The following is a 22,626-nucleotide window of genomic DNA, read 5'->3' as shown; positions in this document are numbered from 1 at the left end:
TTTTAAGCAACTGAATATCCTACCCAGGATCAACCGCAATGTAAGACACTTGTTGGCATGTCACGATATTGTGCGTTTGGGTTGACAAGGGTTATGTTTGCAGTTCGTAATTAATGATTTTAAAACGAATGAAATGCCGTACGCTATGTTTCTAGTCTAATAGAGACGGGTGATAAATATCTTACAGACATTAGCAATGTGATTTATTGTGCAATATTGACTAATGACTTCACATATTGATTATATTATTGCCTACGTGCCATTGATTATATTATTGCCTACGTGCCAATCCTTTTCGTAATAGCCTAACTGTCTAAAACTTTATTTTTAAAAGCTGTAACTACAAATAATGTTTTTGTATTTCTTTGTAAACCACAGAGTAGTAAAATGGATATTCATAGATGAGGACTGTTCCCATAAATGGATGAATTTATAATTCTTCAACGATCATCATGGGTAAGATCTGTTGTATTTTTTTAACAAATAGTGTATATATGTCTCATTGTCACGTCCATGTCGGTAGTGAGACTTGCGTCGCAATAAATCAAATAATACCGTGATTTGCGTATCACAGATTCACAATGCAATAACTTCAATTGATTTGAGTTGTCAATTCTTTGAATTTAGATACTGCAGTTTTTCATCAGGGAATTATTTTAACTGCAGACAATCCAATAGCAGTAATACGGTATGTAATTTGACAGCTTTGGTGATTTATTAAGTGTTGGCCTGTAGTGCTGTAGGCAATGAAGTAGTGAGTATATAAAGACATTGATTTCTGTAATCTCTCTGAAGGTAATGAACCTGTACTGTTAGCCAGAGTTCCCTAATCTAAATCAATCAGACTACCAGAACCCTGTGAGTAGCTGGGTAAACAGGTTATAGAAGCTGTGGAGATGTAAAGATACCTTAGGCGCAATTGTATGTGCAATGTGCATGCATTGTAAATCTAATCTTACGTTACTTGAAACTCTGTCAATTTCAATTTCACGTATATTGTTTCAAATATACCTTGCTGAATGTGTGTGCTATAAGTTCATCCACTTTTTGTGGATGTTAGTTGGTTAATTTTTTAGGCTGTCTAAAAACTGCTGTACATTAAATCTGGCTCAATTCCAACAAGTAGAAGCAAAGCTATTCGATTTCGAAAAGTTTCGATTGATTAAAAAAAAAACTTCAAGTTTCACTGGCTACCCCATGAAACAAAAAGCAAAATTTTGAGTTTAAAAATAAGATAGGCCTATTTACAGTGATAAATTCTTTGATAAATTATTAGCCTATGGAACAAACAACCCACGGTAACCCACCGTAAATACTATATTTCTTCTGATCCAAAATTTTCTTTTCTTGTCTGTAAAAAATGTTTGTGTCCGAAAATGTTCCAGAGACTACAATAATCTAGTGCAGCGGTTCTCAACCGGGGGTCCGCGAAGCAATTTGAGGGGGTCCGCGAGACCTCTAAATTTTTTAAATGGTTGATAACCTAATTTTTATGATAGTTTTTAATTTGAGAAAGCACGACGCAGTTTCGCACCACAACTGCTGAAACCTCATGACTCATATCATCATAATAATCGTCTGACATGGACTATCGTAGTGTGGAAACTCATTTTCATTGCCAGTTTTCCAATAACCTGCTGATACAAACATATTGCTGTTTAGAGACGTTTTTTGGGGGTTTGTGGAAAAATAAAAATATGAGGATAGTAACGTCAATCAGGGTGACTTCGTAATGTCCGCGAAACCTTCTCGATTTGAAGTTGTCAGTCTCATCAAATTAGTGAACAGTCGTTTGAAATAAAAATTTTCGAAGTATTTCCATAATTTGTCCCAATGCAGGGAACAGCTTCTTGGAGGGACAGAACTTTATTATACAATTAAATAGTATATTCATTTTGAAATGAACCCGAATATTTTCGGCTGACACTCGTCATAAATGGGACAATGATATACCTGCTCTTAAAGCTCGGCTATCAGATTTTGCGCATTCTTATTGCGGATGTGCTATCGGCTGCTTTTTTGATGAATAAGGAGTGTTTCGTTGCTATCAAAGCATTACGCTCCAACCCTGAAATTCATATCGCCAGTTATATTGGTATGCAGCCTTGTCTTGTTAATGTTCAATTGTTCATGGTCGAAAATGTTTGCTCGTAAATATATACGTAAACCAGAACAGAACAAGTCGTTTCATGACAGTCTTTCTCTGGTTGGAAAACTTGGATCCGTTCCTTGGAGCATAAAATTTGTCTATACTTTGAGATTAAGATTTCACTTTGACGGTAGAAACTCTCTGCGGGCCGATCAAAATGCCGTCGCGGGCCGAATCCGGCCAGCCGTCCGTATGTTGCCCGTCCCTGCGCTAGATGCTGTACGTGATATGTTCATAAAATATGTGTTTCTTCATTTTGGTGCCATAAATGTTGCGATCACAGCAAAAGTATCGTCGGAAATGTTATGTGTTAATATTGCATTAGCCTCCATCTATCTTTGCGGAAATGGTTTTCGGCACTCCACGTTCATATCAAAACGAAGACGCGGATTTCCAAGACACGACCACGTACTTCAAGAAATACAGCAGCAAAATTACCTTTGAAATAATAAAAGTCTACTAATTTCTACATAAATAGTATATGATGTTATATTCAAGAAAAATCATTATTTTGCTGTTTATCACAAGCCTACAGTTCATATTTGCACAAGACAGATGAAGGTTGCATCATAATTGAGCTAAAATGTAACTAAAACTTGAGGGGGTCCGCGAGGGTCCGTGACGGTCAAAAGGGGTCCGCGAAGCCAAAAAGGTTGAGAACCACTGATCTAGTGATTATAGAGTAGCTATGATTGCTTGTTGATATTGTTGGTAAATTGTTCACCTTGATGCGCTTAACGGAAACTACTTTTTTGAATCATGGAATGTTGTAATATATTGAGCCGTATTATGTTTTACAGTCCTGCTGAACATGTTTCTGATATCAGTCGTCTATTTCGTGGTCCGATGGGCCGTACGGATGTACAACAACATTGCCGCCAGGGATAATGGGGGTCGTGCGAGGTTTTTCCGCTTGGGACTGACTTCTGAAGTCGTTGAATGGGGATGGACCGAACCCGTTGAAGTCGGCGAAACAATGACATTTGTGGTCAAGTTTTTTACCCTCGGCAACTGCCCCAGGAATTTTGAGAATGTGAATAATTTTAAAGTGGAAATATCAAGGAACTCGTTAATGATCGCGCATGTTGAAGAGGTAGAACCGACTGATGAAAATGAAGGTGATCATGAGTGCGATTCTTTTTTGACATGTAAAATAAAGTCAAAATTTTGTCACAATTGTTTACAAAGTCAGCCAGCCGAATTGTCTTTGTTGCACATTTCACATTTTGCACCTTTCAGTCTACTTTATCCTGCCTACTTATTTATTCATAAGTCAAAATTTTGTCAAACAAGTGTATTAATGTCAAAAAAAATTGTTTTTCAGGTCAAAAAATTACCGCCCTAGTAATAAGTCTCGTTCAATTACCGTCACTATTCTCATTTGACTCTTATGTAATGCATACACAACACACAGACACACACTTACACCAGATTTGTACAAATGGCTGAATTCTCATTGAAGCTAGAATTACAAATATAACCACAACTAGCTAATAGATGATAACACGAATTGTTGAATTGCAAATGAGCTAAGAAGTATTGGGGGTAGCATCAGCATTTAAAAAATGCGGGGTTTTGAGTTTGAATCATGAGATTTCGACCCCAAAACCCACCTCATGGCTATGCCACTGAGTATGAGTAGTGCTGACTCTGGGAAAGCGATGGAAGCAAAATATCACCCAACAGAGCACCTGTATCACGATTCACGCCAAATGTAGGCACGTGTTTTCTAATTCTTCTACGACCAGGATTTTTAAACGGACAACTAGAATTAGAACTACTCACTTTTCAAAATCCGAAACTAGAACTACTCGAAAATACAGTAGTTAATTGACCATAAACCAACTAGATTGGTAGTTATACAAGTCTGCACTGCGCAAATAGATAAAATCTACATAGGTACTCTGGAGAAGAAGTTAAATTACTTTGTTACCAATGGGAATAGTCTGGGGAATACTCCCAGTATTGACTATGTAAACTGCACAGATAGCTTCTATGATAGTGCACAATAAGCTGCTAAATTATTAAACACTTCTTCATCTTTCGGCGTCTTCAAATGGGTTGTTACCTGTTGCTGTTATTGAAATGATCAGGATGTATATTTAAGATGATAAATATTTTCAGTTTCTAACGCTGTCAAAGTGTCGTTCACGGTGAGGGCAAGTGGAGTTTATAACATCACTCTGTTCGAAGACAGACGTCATATAGCTGGTAGCCCGTATCTTAAAACTTTTATAGCAGGTGAGTGAACTTATTTGTAATACCGGTAAAATTCTTTGCTGTAATACTGTGGTGGAGTGTACTAAAATCTAGATAAGCGATTTGGTTAATGTTGAGCACTTTTGTACAACTATATATTCAAAGCATTGAAATGTAATACTAATCTCAGGAAATTGCTTATTCTCCCAGTAGTAGCCAACAAGTGTCCTGTCAATTAATCGCCCTGTGGGATTCGTAGTACAAGCAAATATTGTAAAACCATAAGTAAGAGCACTTTAAACTGAATTGTCCGAAATTTGTCATTAAGACTTACAATTATAGTCTTGTTCACCTTCTCTGGGGGAAACGTAAGCAAAGTCAGAGCTTCGATATCTGTAAGGTTTTTGTAGTTCTTGCGGCAAAATCGCATGCATAGGATATCATCTACTCTGTCTGATTTGCTTTCACCATTAAATATTTGTGTGAATCGTCAATGGATACCTGAATATGATTCGACTGGCCAAATTCTTGTCTGGTTATGCCTGGGTGTCCTGGTGGGCCCTGTGGATATAAAGCTGTATCAGCTGTACCAGCTGTATCAGCTGTATCAGCTGTATCACTCTGTGGATTTAAAGCTGTATCAGCTGTATCACCCTGTGGATATAAAGCTGTATCAGCTGTATCACCCTGTGGATATAAAGCTGTATCAGCTGTATCACTCTGTGGATATAAAGCTGTATCACCCTGTGGATATAAAGCTGTATCAGCTGTATCACAGCTGTATCTCGATCTTATAGGCCGATTTTATCATGAATTATTGAAAATGTTTGCGCTTCACGCTGGCTTACTAAACATTACAACAATAATTTCGTGGCAATAAAGCGAACAACGTGATGGGGGACGTTTTATCACCGTATAAGAGCCCAAGATACCAGGTTTTTGGGGAGCCTGACGAAGTGCTGTTTCGTTCCTGTCAACGGGTATACACACCCGGAGATGTGTAATTAATTATTATTCGAGGGCTCCTACCTTTTCAAGCACACCTCACTCAGCTCTACCAGCAGCCGGTAGCCTAAATTAGATTACGTGAGCAGAGAGACGTTACAAAAATTGATAGCAATCTATATGCAATTCCCGATCATATATTGACCGACTCAATCATGAAATATAGAAAATTCTCTTTCTTCGCGCGTGTAGGCGAGTAGAGCTGACTCACAAAATGTGTCACAGACTACTAGACTATTTCGCGCATCCCAGACATAGTATAGACCTGATACTAATTGCAGAGTGATACGTGGGTGAATCTCGGTACGGCTTGTCTATAACAGTGGTTCGCAACCTTTTTTTGACGCGCCCCCCTTTTTGATAGTGAAAAATTTCGCGCCCCCCTTATCGTCATATCACAAAATCCAACTGGGATGCTAGCAACCCCAACAGATTGTTTGGTGGTATGGTCGGTTATGAATGTTGATGAGAGAATAAAAAATATGAAATTCGGTCTATATAGAGAGAAACACGCCTGCATTGGAGGCAAATTGCGCTCCCCAGGTTGAGAACCCCTGGTCTATAATATGGGAGCAGCGATGATTCTCAAAGTTAAAAGTAATTAAAAAAATAATAATAAAAAAATCAAGAATTGTTTGAACACAAGACACAGATTCCATACAGGTAGAGTGATACAGCTGATAGAGCCGTGTTACAGCTGATAGCTGATACAGCTTTATATCCACAGGGTGATACAGCTGATACAGCTTTATATCCACAGGGCGATACAGCTGATACAGCTTTATATCCACAGGGTGATACAGCTGATACAGCTTTATATCCACAGAGTGATACAGCTGATACAGCTGATACAGCTGGTACAGCTGATACAGCTTTATATCCACAGGGCCGTCCTGGTGCCCTGTCAACATGTGAATTTGTGCCAGTGTTGGCATGTTAAGTAGGGTTGTTGAAAAATAGCTTTCACTGGGTACCCCATGAAATTGTTAGGTTGCTTAAAAACGTCAAATCATCAAATTATTGCTACATGAAACATCCAATCGACACGCTATCATTTTCTTGATAGGCCCGCCAGTGGCAAGTCGAACCACTCTTGTGAAGACGTTGAATGCCATGTCAATTATGGCCATCACGCAAAACATACCGCACATAATCACTGTCGAACCGAGGGACGAATATGGGAATCAATGTTCGAACAGAATCGATTTAATAGAGCTGAGAGACAAATTTTCGCTCATGGTACTGGAGGTAATGGAGATTGTTATGAAATTTATTGCTTCATAAGACGCAATTAGTTTGAGAGATTTTTGGATGTAGGGGAAGGTGGGGCACAATGGTACATTGTGAACCCGCCTGAAGAATTAACATCGCTTCAATGATTTAGTAGTGTCATATCCGTCATAATACAGAAGCTGTTTGTTTTCGCCTGGGTCAGCGTCTTAGTGAGAAAATGACGAATTTCTTTAGTTTTACTAACTTGTTTAAATTTACATCGCTACTTTTCGATCGTATTTTCGGTGGATATATCTTGTTTAATGTGATTGATATTAGTGCACAGTTTCGTGTTCGACCATTGTTTCGCTAAAGTTAAGCCGTACCGGTACCGTATTTCTGGATTCCCAATAAATTTATGATGAAAAATGTGGTTTTTGGTCCATTGTGCCTCACCTTCCCCTACAGAACTTCATTATATAATTGAATAATTCACTCGTATTGAGATAAACCCGGATTTTTTCGGCTGACACTTGTCTGGGGTCATCGTCAGCAAATAGCAGACAATTGAAAAGAAGATTTTCTCCAATTTGCATGCATTTGATGTCATAATTGGTGATAAGTAGGGTTGGATTATCCGGATAACCGGTTAACCGCAGGTTTTTTTATTATCCGATATCCGGATATAAATCTGCCGGTTAACCGGATAAAATAGTATCGTTAATATTGCGTTTTACACTTTTAAGAAGCTTCAATAAGTCGTGTTATCAGCGAGAAGCGTGTCGCCAATTAGCGAGATACGTCAATGCAGTGTAAAACGCGACGCAATCTCCCGCTGAGAAGATCGCCAAATTAGGTCATTGATTGCTGCGAACTCGGCTATCGTTGCTGGCCTGATTTTTCGAGTCTTCAACAAGCCTATAGTTCCGCTGGCAGAATCACATCTGCAATAGGCTCTGTGGACTTTATACCATCACTGGTCCACATAATCGCATCTGCATTGGCTTGGTGCTCACGATATTATCGCTGGCCTACACAATCGCATCTGCAATAGGCATGGTACGAACGATATCATCGCTGGCGTAACCATCGAGTCTCGGGCCTGGCATGCGTTGGCTCCTATCTCTTGGTGGCTTGGAGACAATATGCCGCTAAGACTATTATGATCCGCGATTGTGATTACTGAGTGACATCGCGAAACTGAATGACATCTAATGTTCGCATTTCGCAAATATGTTCGTGCGCGCAAGCGTAATTGATTTCCGCTGATACTAAATTCGAAAAAATATCGAAACTCCCTCGTTTTATTGAACACCCCTCATTTTATTTCAAACACCCACCCCCCTTATTTTTCGGCTGGCTACGGGCCTGATCATGTGAATTTCCCATGGAGGAATTAGAGCGAGCTATCATGTCGGCCTCAATTCCAGTATCAGGTACTCGTCCTTGCAGTACAGGACACCTAAACAGAAGAATGGGCAAAAAGGAAGCGCTGCTATTCAGCCCATTTTGTGGAAGCAGAAAGGGCATTTAATACGTGTGGACTCTTTGTTACAAATCTCCGGTCCCGGCTACAGGATACCACTATTGATGTAGTGTACTTTATAAGGAGGGAGTTGCAGAAGCAGTGAACATTAAATTTGCGTGATTTTTCTAGTATTCGCTCGTACTGCGCGTGTACGTATAAATCTACCATAACACTGTGTAAAGATTTTGCGATCCATTTTTCATGCAGACCTCGTGAAATCGATTATCTCACTTAGCATTCATTATCCGGTTAACCGGTTAGCTAATTTTCAAATATCCGGATATATCCGTTATCCGGATAGTGAAAATTATTGATATCCGAACTAACCCTAGTGATAAGGTTGTTAATATACGATGTTCTTTCCAATTCTCTACTAATTGCTGACGATTACCCCTGACGAATGTCGGCCAAAAACACACGGGTTTATTTCAACATGAATATATTACTAAAATTCAATTACTGCTGCTTGCATAGATTGGCACTTTTCTCAAGTACCGTATGTATATTTTTTTCATTGGCGATTGTTCCATTTTAGCTCGCAGACGAACATGGATCTGCGATTCCCGTCAGTACTGACTTACGATTATACCACGATCGTTTCGTCATTGATTTATTAGTGCCACTGTCTGGCTGCTTTCATGCGATTGCAACTTACGACAACGACTTGATATCAAACGGAGAATTCGATCTTATTGTGTTGTCAGGTACCGTATTACACTAACACTGTCTACCTACAGTCGTACGTTCATTTACTGCAGTACACTTGAGGTGGTCAAATTTATCAGCATAGCATTGCTATGGAATATAGACTTCTTAACTTGTTGCAAACGTTGTAAATTTGTAATCAAATCACAAGTAGAAGTAGCTAAGTCTGAAAAGTACTCAAGTAAGTAGGATTTGCAATTTAAAAATTAAAAGTGACTGAGAGTAGAATTAGCTGCTTTGGTACTGACCAGCTCTCTGCGGTCCACTGTGTTAGATCACCATCACAATGGTGTCCGCTGATTTTATATCGATATATTTGAAATGTAATTCTGTTTTCACAGAAAGTGACGCGGACGAAGTGAAACAAAACGTTGAGAAGCGTAATTTGAACGTTTGGTACGAAGCCAAGCTACTAAATGTTGCACATGATCAATATTCTACTGTAAGTATAGCATTTAGACTTCAACTTGACAATAATGTTATATTTCCGCTCCTAGTGTGAAAGGCAAGTGCTGAGACCGCATTCCGGACATGGCTTGCTCAGTAGGACTGTTCAAAATTGACATTTTTGTCAAATTTTACTGGCTAGTTGATGAAATCGTTAGGTTAGCTGCACAACGCTGCTCAACAAATTTGGCTCAATTCCATCACATCGAAGCGTAGTTATAAAAGTATGAAAATTTTAGGTTTATTGTTAAAAAATGAAAATGTTTTTTCAGAATTTATTGGCTACCCCTTGATATTGTTACGTTGTGTAAAAGAACAATGTGAAACAAATTCGGCTCAATTTCAACCCATAGAAGCGAAGTAATTGGAGTAAAATAAATTGCTTTAGAAAAAATAGTATTGACGGTGGGTAATTCTATAGTTAATATAATTTCCCACCGTAAATACTATTTTCTTGAAATCCAAAATTTGCTACGTCAATAACTTCGCTTCTGCGGGTTAGAATTTAGCCGAATTTGTTATGCATGTTTTTTTAGACAGCCTGACAATTTTATCAACTATCCAGAAACTTTTGACATAATAGATATTTTTGAACAGCCTTGTTACTCGATCATTAACGGCACATTTCTTTATCATTGCACCCTTAGCTTTCGTTAGATTGTTGACAACAGCGCAGTGAGAAATGTTCGAAGGGTCGTATGTGCGGGAATTTTCACTTCGGAGACCTTAAGCTTCAAACCTGTTTTTCCTCTAGAATTTTAGAATCATGGGAGGCTGTTCTCTTGAACCACACCTATTTCATGATCTGACAATATCAGCAAACTCAAGTTGACTCGAACTGTTTACGTTACAGAATAACGTAGGGAAGCCATCATTGGAGAAAGCACTCTCTATGGGTGACATGGCTACCGGCTCCAGCAAACAATCCACGTCGTTCAGGTCAAGATTCAAGTCATCGATCAGTTCGCATTCGAAGCTTAAATCCGTATATGTCTACATCACGCCAAAGGTAATATGCATTCTAGTCTTATACCGCAATTAACCCTTTGTGATCGGCCGGCCTACCGACCAAAATTTTACTGCATCCATAAAAATACCGATAAAATGCGATCCATAGGACTTAAATCGATGCCCAATATATTGCCGTAAACCTGAAGTAGCCGCCTGGCGGACTGAGACACTCGCGCGGCTCAGACGCGAGAGGGAATGGCGTTATGCGAGGAAATGTTGTCAATTTTTTGAAAATGGAAGAGAATTTTGTTCTTCAATTTATCCTGATGTCATTCATATGGCTTCTATTGGTATATGACCGCCTGATTGTTCTCCGCATGAATCTCTACGTTCCAACGAGCCATTACACGCTACTATAACGCTTCATAGCCCAGCGCTACGATATTGGAAAACAGAGAGGATAAGCATGACTCACGCGGCCGCCGCTGATAAGTAATCATTACGTAATCGCGTATTCTCGCTGAAGGCGACGCACGTGTCCAGTTCTACGTAACATAATACATAATAGGCACTGCCCTGGCGACATTGCCTGAGTTATCTCCCTGCTATTCAAGTGTTATCAGCTTCAGTTGGTTATTGTGTGTAACTGCAATAAGGCAATCAAAGTGAACATATATTGGCTTATCCTTGTTCGACACAGCCCATATGCGCTTGAGAATTCATTTTACACGATACAGTATTGCTTCATTTCACATCCATTTGAACTGTCTTCTATAGCGCGAATGTTTTACGTATGATCAACACTATTCATAGAAGTGAACAGTAACTTTCTATGCCATCTAAAACAGACATAGGCTGCCTCTATGTGATGTTGTTATTACAGGCTCGACTACCGAAATAGCCTAACTCGCACGCTTATTTGTTCAGTGTTGGGGCGTGTGTCGGTTGTCTCATACAAAACTAAGCTCCACGATAGGGATATTGATGGATTTTCCAGGATAATGGCTAACTACATGTATAATTTGCAATTGCCTGAAGCAATTATACATCTCTCTGAAACCGCAACCAGCCAGGTACTCTTACGCAGCCATGATTTTGACGTGGCAAGGTATTGCTTTCTTTCAATTCAATTTGAAACATCTTCTACGTGCTAATCTTCGATATAAGGGCTTTCATACAATGGTATAATCTACAGCAAGTCATGGAAGATAACTGTAACTGGTTATATGACGTCTAGAACGGAAGTTACAATAGTTTACATTTCAGGCGTTCATTCAAGCAAACATCGTTACAAATTCAATTTTGCTGGAAACGTTTTTGCGTGTTCAATCTTCATTTCAAATAGGATATACATTGATATAATAGATTATACATGGTCCGATGTATGCGTATTCATAAGAGCTATCCTTATAAAACGATTGTAACAGTTTATGACCAATACATGTATAGCTATCTTGGATTAATTAACGACTCCTCTGTGTTAAACAGTGGCGGTCCAGTATACTGGACAGCCGGTCGCAAAGGGTTAATGCATGATCGGCATTTGACTAGGCTTTGAAATATTACTATTGCTGGCATTTATGTAGATGGCACGTACCTAATATATACAATTTTTGCATAGTTTTCATCTATCGTGAATGATGTAACGCTGGCACTGGTACTAACACTGTTAGTATAACCATAAAACATCAACATCTTATGTGTCATCTATCTGCCTTTCACTGATAGTCATGAGCTTGCTATTTTGGTATTTCATTTGATATGTGTGATGTAGTCATGGTTAGTATTGTGATATTATGATATTAGGTGGGCAATGGTATGCTCTTCCACTCGATATTTTTGCTCTCTCCCTCAGAAACGTCATAGATGTGATGTTGTATAGTCACGATTATTTGTCTTTTCAGCAAATCGTCGTAAAAGAGTTTTATTTCAAGATTTTTCCCAAACGACTTCAGTCATTTCGATTATGTCAAGCTACAAAGGTACAATGTTTCTACTATCATCATAGTCGCATATATATATATGTAAAGGTATCCTCTGCATCTTTTTGATTTGATACTAGGACTACAACTATAAAAAGAGATGATGAAACTATTTTTTCGTGCTTGCATAATGGTATAGGTGTGTGTATGTATAGCAGACTTGGACAACTAGAATTGTCTAATTAGAGCGAAATGCCAGTTATCTAATTATAATCTAATTTGTGAAATGTTTCTATGCTCTCACTTTAATTCTAATCTACTTTCTGGTTTCCCTGAAAATACTACAGTATAGTGCGAAGCGAGCCAAGTTTGCTGTAGATAGAATCGCCATTCTCGTGCTTATGACAATGAACAATGATTTGATATGAACTCAATTTGATTCAATTTCCGAGTTTTCGCGATCTCAATAAATCTAATTATAACCTAATTTGGAAAAACCTGTGTGGCTGGCTGTAATTCTGATTCTAATCTAATTTGTATAAAAGTGTTCAGCTTTAATTTTAATCATAATCTAATTTTGAAAAGCTGAAAATTTGCTAGTTGTCCAAGCCTGGCGGTGTATACTGTATAGGTGTGCGAGCTGTTGCCATGTAGCTGATGTAATAAGTCACATTGCTACTAACACATCAGAAAACATGCCAAGATCGCAAATGGTCTTCCATTCATACCATGAATCGTGCATTATTGGATGCTTCACTAATGTTTTGTGTCATTAATAGATCATTCACATGAATGATACCGTTGATGGATGTCTTGCATTGGTCACAGACTCGTATTTTACGTCATACACGGTTAATAAGTCATTTGGGCAAAGATCTGTCATGTCATTGAATATTTGTTATCGATTACAACTGCTACACCTGAATTATGTCCAGTATAAAGCCGGTTTTTCAATAGCAAGTTTGCATCCAACCTCATGACATATTATTATGTAAGTTTTATAGCTGACTGGAATATACCAGTACTTATCTATGTGTAAAATATTTTAATATATTGTTACTACTCTGGAGATGCATTCTTGATTATTGTAAATATTTGTCTACTAAGTAAATTTCTTATAATCTGAATTTTTGTACTATAGCCTACGTGGTAATATATGCAATGAAGCACTTCATTTATACTTCCATAACTCGGTGGCTTGATATTGAGAAGCGATAATATAGCCTATCATGTATACGAACTAAATATACTCGAGTAGTAATTTTACAAATGCATCACAGGATATTATTTCATAATTATGAGAAAATTCTGATGCGAAAAATTGATGTTGAAATTTTGTGTGGTTGCAATTTTGATTCTTTTATAAAATAAATCTTCCAAGGAGATTCTAGGAGGTACAGAACATCAATATACAATTGACTAATATATTGATATTAAAATAACTAAACTGAACATTTTCGGCTGACACTCGTCAGGGGTAATCGTCAGCAACTACCAGAGAATTGGAAAGAACATTGTATATCAACAATTGTATCATTAAATATGACGTAACCGGCATGAAATTTTGAATCAGCAATGCGAAGAGATCGCTCAAACGAAATATACTAATTTTTTATGTATTGGTAAGTGAAATTTATTCATCTGTTACAGATCACTGTGCTATCTCCTGAATCTTCCGGCCATTCGCCCGTTATTATGATCAACGACAACTTCCAGCCTGCTTATACGTTGTCCTGCCCGAAGAGTTACCTGTTGATCGCGACGTTCGTTGGAATCTTGAGTAAAAATATCGGTAAACATTGTAAGGCAAAGTTTTGTAGCGGTTTCAATTGGGATTGCTTATTTTAGGCGGATCCGACTCGTTTGAAGAAAAAGTTCGTCATTTTCGTCAAGAATTGTTATCGCACCATAAGATACCGCGGTATTCTCGAGGCCAAATTCACTTGAATATCAAGAGGAACGCGATACTCAACGATGTGAGTGAGAGTGACTATTACATAGCTCATTATATCTGTAACTGTAGTCAACATGGAGTTATTACTTTTTTATTTCAAGGTGTGATGAAGGTAGTCAGCATAGCTAGCCGCCAGCCTAGTGCGAGTAATCAAAACTTGATGCAGTACTCCAAAAAGTAGAGGTACTTTGTTACTGACCGAGAGGGTTGTTCAAAAATAACATTTTTTTTTCGGTTTCCGGGGATTCACTGATTGAATTGTTAGGTTGCCTGAAAATATGCTGCACACAAATTTTCGCTAAATTCCAACCAGTAGATGCCGACGCAGAGGCAATTGGAATTCTTGAATTTATTTAAAAAATTAATAATTTTTTTTCAAATTCCGCTGTCAACCTCATGACATTGGTAAGTTGCCTGAAAGAACAATGTATCACAATTTTTGCCGACTTCCAACCGGTAGAAGCGAAGTTAATACAGTTCAAAGTTTTGGATATGCAAAAATAGCATTGACGGTGGGTAATCCCAGAATTATTAATGAAAATCTCAAATAACTTCGCTTCTACAGGTTGGAATTGCGTCAAATTTGTTTTGCATCGTTTTTGTAGACAACTCAACAATATTATGTGGTTGTCAGTAAAATTTGAAAAAAAAGATTTTCATTCAATAAATTTAAAAATTTCAATTGGCTTCGCGCCGGCTTCTACTGGTTGGAATTTGAACAACCCTACCACCAACTCCGTTCACTTCATCACCGTTATTCTGATGTCAGCAACTCAAAATGATTGCTTGAAATGCGCTTCTCAATTTATCCCCTTCGCAATTTCAGTCTTACAGATGCACCAAGCATTTGAGCGTCAAGGATTGGGGAAAACTCTTTCAAATCAACTTCGAAGGCGAGCTAGGCGTTGACTGGGGAGGCCTTTGCAGGGAGTGGATTTCGGAATTATGCAAAAATATGTTTATCCCGTCTTCCGACGACAGTGAAGCCGTTGAAAGTAAAACCGAAAGTCTTCAAATGTTCAGAAGGATGAAAGATGACAATCAAGGGCTGGTAAGAGAATTGTCGGATGCAGTAGATATGTAATGTACAATTCATTAATGTATTGGCATTGAAATAAACCCGAGTATTAGCGGATGACACTCGTCAGGGGTAATCGCCAGCAACTAGTGTAGAACTGGAAAAAAAACTTTATGATAGGACTGTTGATATACAGATTTGTTTTCAATTGTATGCCATTTGCTAGGGCTGGGTTAAGTCGAGTACCTGAGTGATTCGATTCTGAATCACGTAATATGCGTCGAGTAATCTAGCATCACTCATTATGACGTCATAAGAGAATGTAATACATCAAAGATCAAATATGTTCCGTTTATGCCACCCAAAAGAGTATAAAACCTATTATCCATCTTATAAAAGATGCTTTGGTATTTTTTCGACTGTACCGATTTTATTCTACAAGCTGATAATGTTGTGGGATAATCATGACTTCGGAAATGTGCTAGGTCCAGTAACCTTCGTAGCTTTGTGCCATATGTTTGGTGTGCTACGATACTGCCAATCAGGGTTTCAAGGCCTCAACAGTGAAAATTAGTATCGAAACTATAATTCTCGTTGATGAATTAACTTTAAGTGGTGAGGAGCGTATAATTTCGGTACTCGAAAAAATCGTCTTTTACTACTCGACTCGAATCATTAAAATTACTCGAATCATTGTGCCCAGCCCTACTTTTGCCTATGATTACCTCTGGCGACCGCTGTAGAATATATACAGAATGCAGAATACATTTTAATATGAATATATTATTATTCACTTTTATGTCTTGTATGTCATATGTAAGTTACGTGTCTCTGCTTCCACTTAATTTAGTTTTGACACGCGTTCAAAATTGCTAGTTTTATTAGTGTTTGGGTTGAAATTTGAGGTATTACTTCAACTTCTATCCAAGTAACAACGTTGATTACTTAACCCACCTGTATGTAGGTTAAATTTGGATTATTTAAGAGTTGATACAAGTGGCAATCTTGAATCGATCATGTGAATGCAAATTCCAGTTATTTTGGAGCGTCCGTACGCTGCGTTATTTTGACGAATAATATCTATGACATGACATCCTTGGCGGGCTCTAATCCTTAATCATTCCGCGCAGGTTTTACCGGCTCCCTGTTCCTCGTCGGGCGCCAAAGTCAAGTTCTTCGAGTTTGCCGGAAAAATAGTAGGAAAATGCATTCTGGACAGCTGCTTCGAACGAGACCAAGTCAAGTTTATCACGGCCAGGTTCGGACGCTCCTTTCTGGCGCAGATCATCGGCTTGGCCGTCACTTTCAAGGTAAATTACGTCTTCAACGTTGCTCAAAATTTATCAACCCTTCAACGTCACACTACGGTTCAAAGTCACTTACAATATGGAATTATGATGAGTGTTATTTAGGGCTTGGCAGTTGGCACAATGATTGGAGAACTCAAATCTGAATTGAGTATTCATTCTAACGATTGGAGTCAAGTACGGTGAGATAATTTTTCAAGTGCCAAAATGATACGCTCCTTGGCACTAAGAGTTAATTTATCAACGAGAATTATAGTTACAATGCTGTTTTCCATTTTGAAATTCTGTAAACCTCGATTGGCCGTTTCGCGTCATGCAAAACATGTACCGGTATTGCATGTGAAAATGATATATCTGCGAAGACGCTATCAACCCACAGAATTGTCATAAAGTGCAATGAAATAGGTATGGTCGAAAAAATACCAAATTATCTTTAATGCCATGTAGAACTGGCATTGTATTCTTTGTAGTTGAATAAGAAAGTGGATATTTGAACTTTTTACGTCATTCATACTGTTATGATGACATAATGAGTGATACTCGATCACTTGACTTGAAGCCTAATGCTCGATTTATAATAGAATCACTCATTGAAAAGTATAAAACAAAAACAAAATATGTGATACGGTTGTTGATATACGATGTTATTTCCAATTCTCTACTAGTTGCTGACGATTACCCCTGACGAGTATTGGCCGAGAATGTTCAGGTTCATTTCAGTGTCAATATATTATTCGATTGTATATTGAAATTCTGTACCTCCAAGAAGCTCTTCCGGATCACTCGCGTACTCGATTTTGCGCAACCCTAGTGTTGTTGTTATAGCCCAAACCTTTTACTTGTATGTCATGTGTAAACTGAATTACTGACAAGTTTCTTGGTGTTTTTGAAACTGTCCAATTCTGTTCTGTATGTCTCCCGATGAGACGAATTCAACAAACGTTCTATATATCTTGTCAGCACTTTGAAAGCGACGATCCCGAGCTTTTTAAGACAAAAATCCGATATATCATGGAAAACGACGTGGCGGATTTCGACTTGTATTTCGCCGAGGAGGAGTACTCTTCAGATGGACAACTTTCAGAGGTGCGCTGTGGCAAATTATTTCTTCTGTTTTAATGTTGGAGCCTAAATTTGTCGTATTTTGTGTTGGCTGGAAACGGAATTTTGAGACCAATTAGTTTGCCTTTTATGGTATTTTGAAGATTCAACTATCACCGTCTCATGACTTATTCGAATCATTTTTTGTCATACAAAGGATGATAATAATCAGCTTTAACTGTGTCATTGAAGTTTGCGATCTTGTGAGGTGTCATCTAGAGCAGTCGTTCTCAACCATTACTAACATACGAACCCTCACTCTAATCTGTAAGCCTTCATTGAACCCCAGATTTTCGCCAAGTCACAAAAGCAAAAATGTACCACATTATACACATCTAATACCTCACTGTCTATATCAGTGGTCACCCACTTGTGGAGAATTCAATGGTTTCTGGTGGGGAATAGACGCATTTGTTAAACATTATAACAGGATACTGCACATATTTACGGAGACACATGCGCAATTACCGTTACCAGTTAATTGCTGCTCTGGAATGTATGTATCGAAAATTATATTGGGTATTGTTCACAAAAACTCATCTTCAACTCCGGATAACCAACGATGGCGGCACAAATGTATCCAACACGACCAGTATGACGTGAAATAACGCTTTCGCTGAATTTTTAGGGTTACCGGTATCGCTTCACAATAAGTTTTATGTTGCAGTTATAGGCGATTGTCTTGCGTACTGGTGTGGTTGTGTGTCTTGTGTACTCAAACAAGCAAATAGCAGGTGATAAAAGTTTTGGGTAGTGGAGATTGAAGACAAAAAGGTTGGGAACCACTGGTCTATATCATACTGGTGCACGAAATTAACTGTGCCCTAATAACAGTGTTTAAACAACAAATCATTAAAACATGACTTTTCACACAAAAAGAGATTATAATGCGTATTCAATTCAAATCAGTGGGAATTCTGCGACCCCCTGAGATTTGTGTGATTACCAGTTACAAACCGCTGATATAAAGATTTCTTCCATATTAGGAACTATGATTGTTATGTCAGTTTGTATCATAAAAAATGAACTTTCTGCATTTCATTTCAGGTGGTCCCGCTGAAGAATAACGGGGAAAAAATTCGGGTCACAAACGACAACAAATTAGAATACTTGAACAGGCTCGCGCAATACAGACTATGCACTTCCATAAAAGACGAAATCGACTACTTCAATAAAGGTCATTCTCGAATGAAAAATGATTCTATGGTTGATATTGATTATATCCATTGCCCGATTATCCGTAAACATGGTAGCATCGAATAATATCCATATTGAAATAAACCAGAATATTTTCGATCAACACTCGTCAGGGTTAATTGTCAGCAACTAGTAGACATAGAAACAACGTTCACCATTCAGGCTGCGTTTGCAATCCAATGAAGGCAAGTTTTTGAACATATTTTTGCAAATTAGTATGTGCGTTTCCCAGGAGTGGTCTAACCAATCAAACGTTGTTGCTCACAGTAGTAGCAAGAGGATTTCCGTAAATTTCTACTCAATTACATGTAAAAATTAGGGATGGTGTGAACGTGAGGTTCACGTTCGCGTTCTGTGTGTGAACCTCGGAAATTTAGAGGTTCGCGTTCACAACAGAACCTTGATAGGTTCTGCACTGTGAACCTTTTTCATATAGGCCTATTACAATTTTCACTTCATTATAAAATTATTGCATTTCAACTGCGGGCCACTCTATGCATGGCGCTGGCAGCATTAAAAATCAACACTAAACGAGCATGCGCCTTGACAATCTCAAAAATTTTACTTGCTTTGTTGCAAAAGTTTGCTCGAAATATCCAGCTTTCCGTTTATGAATATTTAGTGACTCTCTGCTGTGAGTTTGACCCGCAATCACACAACATCACGAGCGAAATACAAATACCAATCGATGAGATTGATATCGTTTTCTGATGCAAAAAAATCAAGCAGGCGTACAAGGTCAATCTTGACTTCATATCTTTACTGCATTATTAAAACCAAATCCTTGCGATTGAGGTGTTGTTAATGGGGTAATATCGGTAGCAAGTATAGAAACCCGTTTTACATTCAGCTTAATATCATTGTAGCGATACTCAGACGCCGAATACATTGTCCGGTCTGGCCTAGAACGTTAAGGCGTAAGCATATGTTCCCTGGTAAGTCCTCATCGAAATTGTTGGCAAAGCGACGGAAGATATTGATTTTATAGGAGTAGGCCTATCATATCCTTTGATTGCCTCAGTTGATACATTTAGCGACGTTTAAAACGCCAACATGTACTTCGGCATTGTGGAATGATGTGGCTCGAGTCGTCGCTAGGTATCGTGTACATTAATATAGGCTATCACTTCATTGAAAGATAGGGTTGGAATTAGCAATATGACGTCACGTCATGAGGTTCACGTTCGTGTTCACACAGAACCTTGCAAAAAGGTTCGCGTTCACACGAACCTGAACCTTTCAGAGGTTCACACAATCCCTAGTAAAAATAGCAGTAGCCATTTCCAAGTCATATTTGCGTCTAACTCAGAAATACTAATGACGAATTATCGAAAATATATTCAGTCGGCGAGTATACAGGAATCTCTCCTTGTCAATGACAGGTTTGAATTTTCTTGTTCCTGAGCATCTTCTCAGCATGTTTGACGAGAACGAATTGGAACTTCTCATGTGCGGATCTAGTGAGATCGATGTCGACGATATGAGGAGACATTGCCAGGTGGAAGATAGGAGCTCGGAATTTGTTCACGTGAGCATCATCGTGCTATTTTGCGGATTTTAATTGGTATTTCTTGTGAAGGATTATTTACTAGCCTAATCAGTTTTTCAGTATATAGTACCAAGTGTTCGATTCAAGCCGAGGCCTACTGATTTTGTATATAGTCGGTTGTAGTTCTTTCTGATTCGGAATATCATTCAATGTCCAAGTTTCTGCAAATTCGGTAATTCTAATTCTAATATATTTTGAAAAGACTATGTAACTATAATTCCAATTTTAATCTATTTTGAAAATCTGTAAATTTTCTACTTTCCAAATTTGACCCGCAACAATGCCTAAATTCTTTTTCAGACGCTCCAGTGGTTTTGGGTTGTTCTGTCCAGTTTAACCCAAGAAGAACTGGGAATGCTGCTTCAGTTTATTACGGGATGTTCGCAATTGCCACCGGGAGGTTTCGCAGACTTGTCTCCCAAACTGAAAATCTCGTACGTTTTCTACCAGAAAAACGTGCTGCCTTCCGCTCACACTTGGTAGGTTGGATTCGGTACTGTTTGATTTTGCCATACACGATATCCAGGGTTGTAACCAAGTCACAAGGTTCTGAGTGACAAGTCAATCTCACTTTTACAGTTCTGACTCGAGTCAATTTCGATTCACCATCGAGTCACAGTGTTATGACTCGAGTCCAAGTCATTGTGTTCACAATGCAGTTTTTTCTTCAATACCTGGCTCAACCGAGTTTTTAAACTCTGCTCGAGTGATATAGAATGGCTTGCATCCATAATATCGTAATTTTCCTCAGTTGTAACAGTTTTTAGCCCTATTTTTCAAGTAGCGGGACTAAATACCAATAATGTGGTGACGTTACTATTCTTCCAAGTTACAATGAAATGTCTGTTTTGCCCATCCTGGTATCGAGTCGTAGGACTTGGTTCGAATCGTGCACAATACGCATTTGTAAAAATGACTCGAGCCAAGCCGAGTCACCAAAAAATCGTGACTCGAATCGGACTCGAGTCATTATATCCCTTGGAACTCTGTATCGTCGCTGTGGAATCAACGTGGCTTTTTACCATTTTGCACATTTTGAGAAAATTAACTTGCGTAAAGTTTTCATATTCTTTCAGCCTTATATTGGCCATGATTCGCTTTGAGACAATGCGATACACGAAACCTAAACATGGACACGATCGAGAAAAAAAATGAAAATTTAACAAATATTTTATTTTCCATCAATTTGAAAAATGGGCAAGCTACTTTCATTCCGCTGCGACGATATGTACAATTTCAGTCAATTCATGCAAGGTTTTGCTCTGCTTTCAATCATGCACAGAGGTGGTCACAGTTAAGAAGGAGAAGTAATATCGTAACTTTCTATTTGAGTTCAAGTAGAAGCAACGATATCCAAGTAAGTAAAAAATTTAATATATTAGGTCTAGTTTTGCATAAAAAACTGAAAACTCTTGTCGAGTAGAGGTTGAAAAAATCTAAAATCCTATCCACTTAAGTAGTCACGTCATGAATTTGTCAAAGTAGTCAAAACGTAATGTACTTAAAGTAGTCAAATAGAGGTAATGCTGTGAATTTTAATTTGATTGTGAGCACGTAGAAGTAGCGATTTCATGAAATCTGAGAACTAGTTCAAGCAGAAGAAAAAACTGATGGGTCTCGAGTACTTTGAAAAAGTAAATTTGATCGAGGGGTCGTGAGTGAACTTTAATTTTTAATAGTAGATGGCTACTTTCGATATTGTATTATGTGTATTCATAACTAACGCAAAATGACTAAAATATTTAGCTACCGTGATATAGAGGCTATTTCTCTATTGCGCCTATAAAGTAATTGTAAACATAGCTAAAACTTACTTTCTACTTCTCAAAATCCGAAATAAACAAATCGATGACAAGTTTTCTATCAGAAATCTTTTTTTCTCTTTCAGTTTCAACGAATTGTGTCTGCCATCGTACGACTCTTACGAGAAATTGCATAAAATGCTGAAAATCGCGATTAAAGAAGGTTCCGTCGGGTTCGGAATGATTTGACCGCTTTTTGTATCAAAACTTTCATCACTGTGCGAATCTGTTACGATCATTGCATTTTCACTAATGATATCTGACATCTGGCACAATCCAACCACGTGGATGGAGGAGAGAAACAAAGCAAGGGCCGCGTGGATTCATAGTTCTCTTCAGAGGAAATAGACCTTTTTTGCGGTGGAATATTTTGGAAATAGATATGCTATTTGTCCTATTTCAGCATATGTTTGTGTAGTGTATGTGCATGAATGGTTAGTATTTGCTTGAGTTTCAGGTCTATGACCATTGAGCAATGTTCCCTCTAAGCTGCCTTTTTTTAGTCAACTCCACAAAATTAACGAGAAAACTGGGTAATTCGGCAGTCCAATCGAAGTGATGACCTTTTTTAGTCGTTACG

At 38.2% G+C, this 22,626-nt stretch overlaps 1 protein-coding gene across 2 annotated transcripts; it reads left to right on the top strand.

Moving 5' to 3' along the window:
- Nucleotides 1-306: 306 nt before the first annotated feature.
- Nucleotides 307-22,446, top strand: LOC145450034 (apoptosis-resistant E3 ubiquitin protein ligase 1-like). Of its 2 annotated transcripts, XM_080328486.1 has the most exons (17): nt 307-456; nt 2,950-3,267; nt 4,274-4,390; nt 6,420-6,601; nt 8,629-8,797; nt 9,140-9,240; nt 10,099-10,254; nt 12,101-12,178; nt 13,769-13,910; nt 13,967-14,094; nt 14,899-15,123; nt 16,221-16,400; nt 17,358-17,483; nt 18,546-18,675; nt 20,078-20,223; nt 20,545-20,723; nt 22,133-22,446. In XM_080328486.1, exons 1-17 carry the CDS (start codon nt 453-455, stop codon nt 22,233-22,235), a joined length of 2,484 nt encoding a protein of 827 aa, XP_080184612.1. In that variant the 5' UTR covers nt 307-452; the 3' UTR covers nt 22,236-22,446. The 2 variants fall into 2 exon arrangements, with proteins under 2 accessions (XP_080184612.1, XP_080184613.1); XM_080328487.1 differs by lacking the exon at nt 20,078-20,223.
- Nucleotides 22,447-22,626: the final 180 nt, after the last annotated feature.

The sequence above is a fragment of the Botryllus schlosseri genome, chromosome 11 (assembly GCF_051294905.1).
Source record: "Botryllus schlosseri isolate E-star chromosome 11, Bs_hap1, whole genome shotgun sequence".
NCBI classification, from domain to species: domain Eukaryota; kingdom Metazoa; phylum Chordata; class Ascidiacea; order Stolidobranchia; family Styelidae; genus Botryllus; species Botryllus schlosseri.
This window is presented reverse-complemented; position numbering and strand designations above follow the sequence as displayed.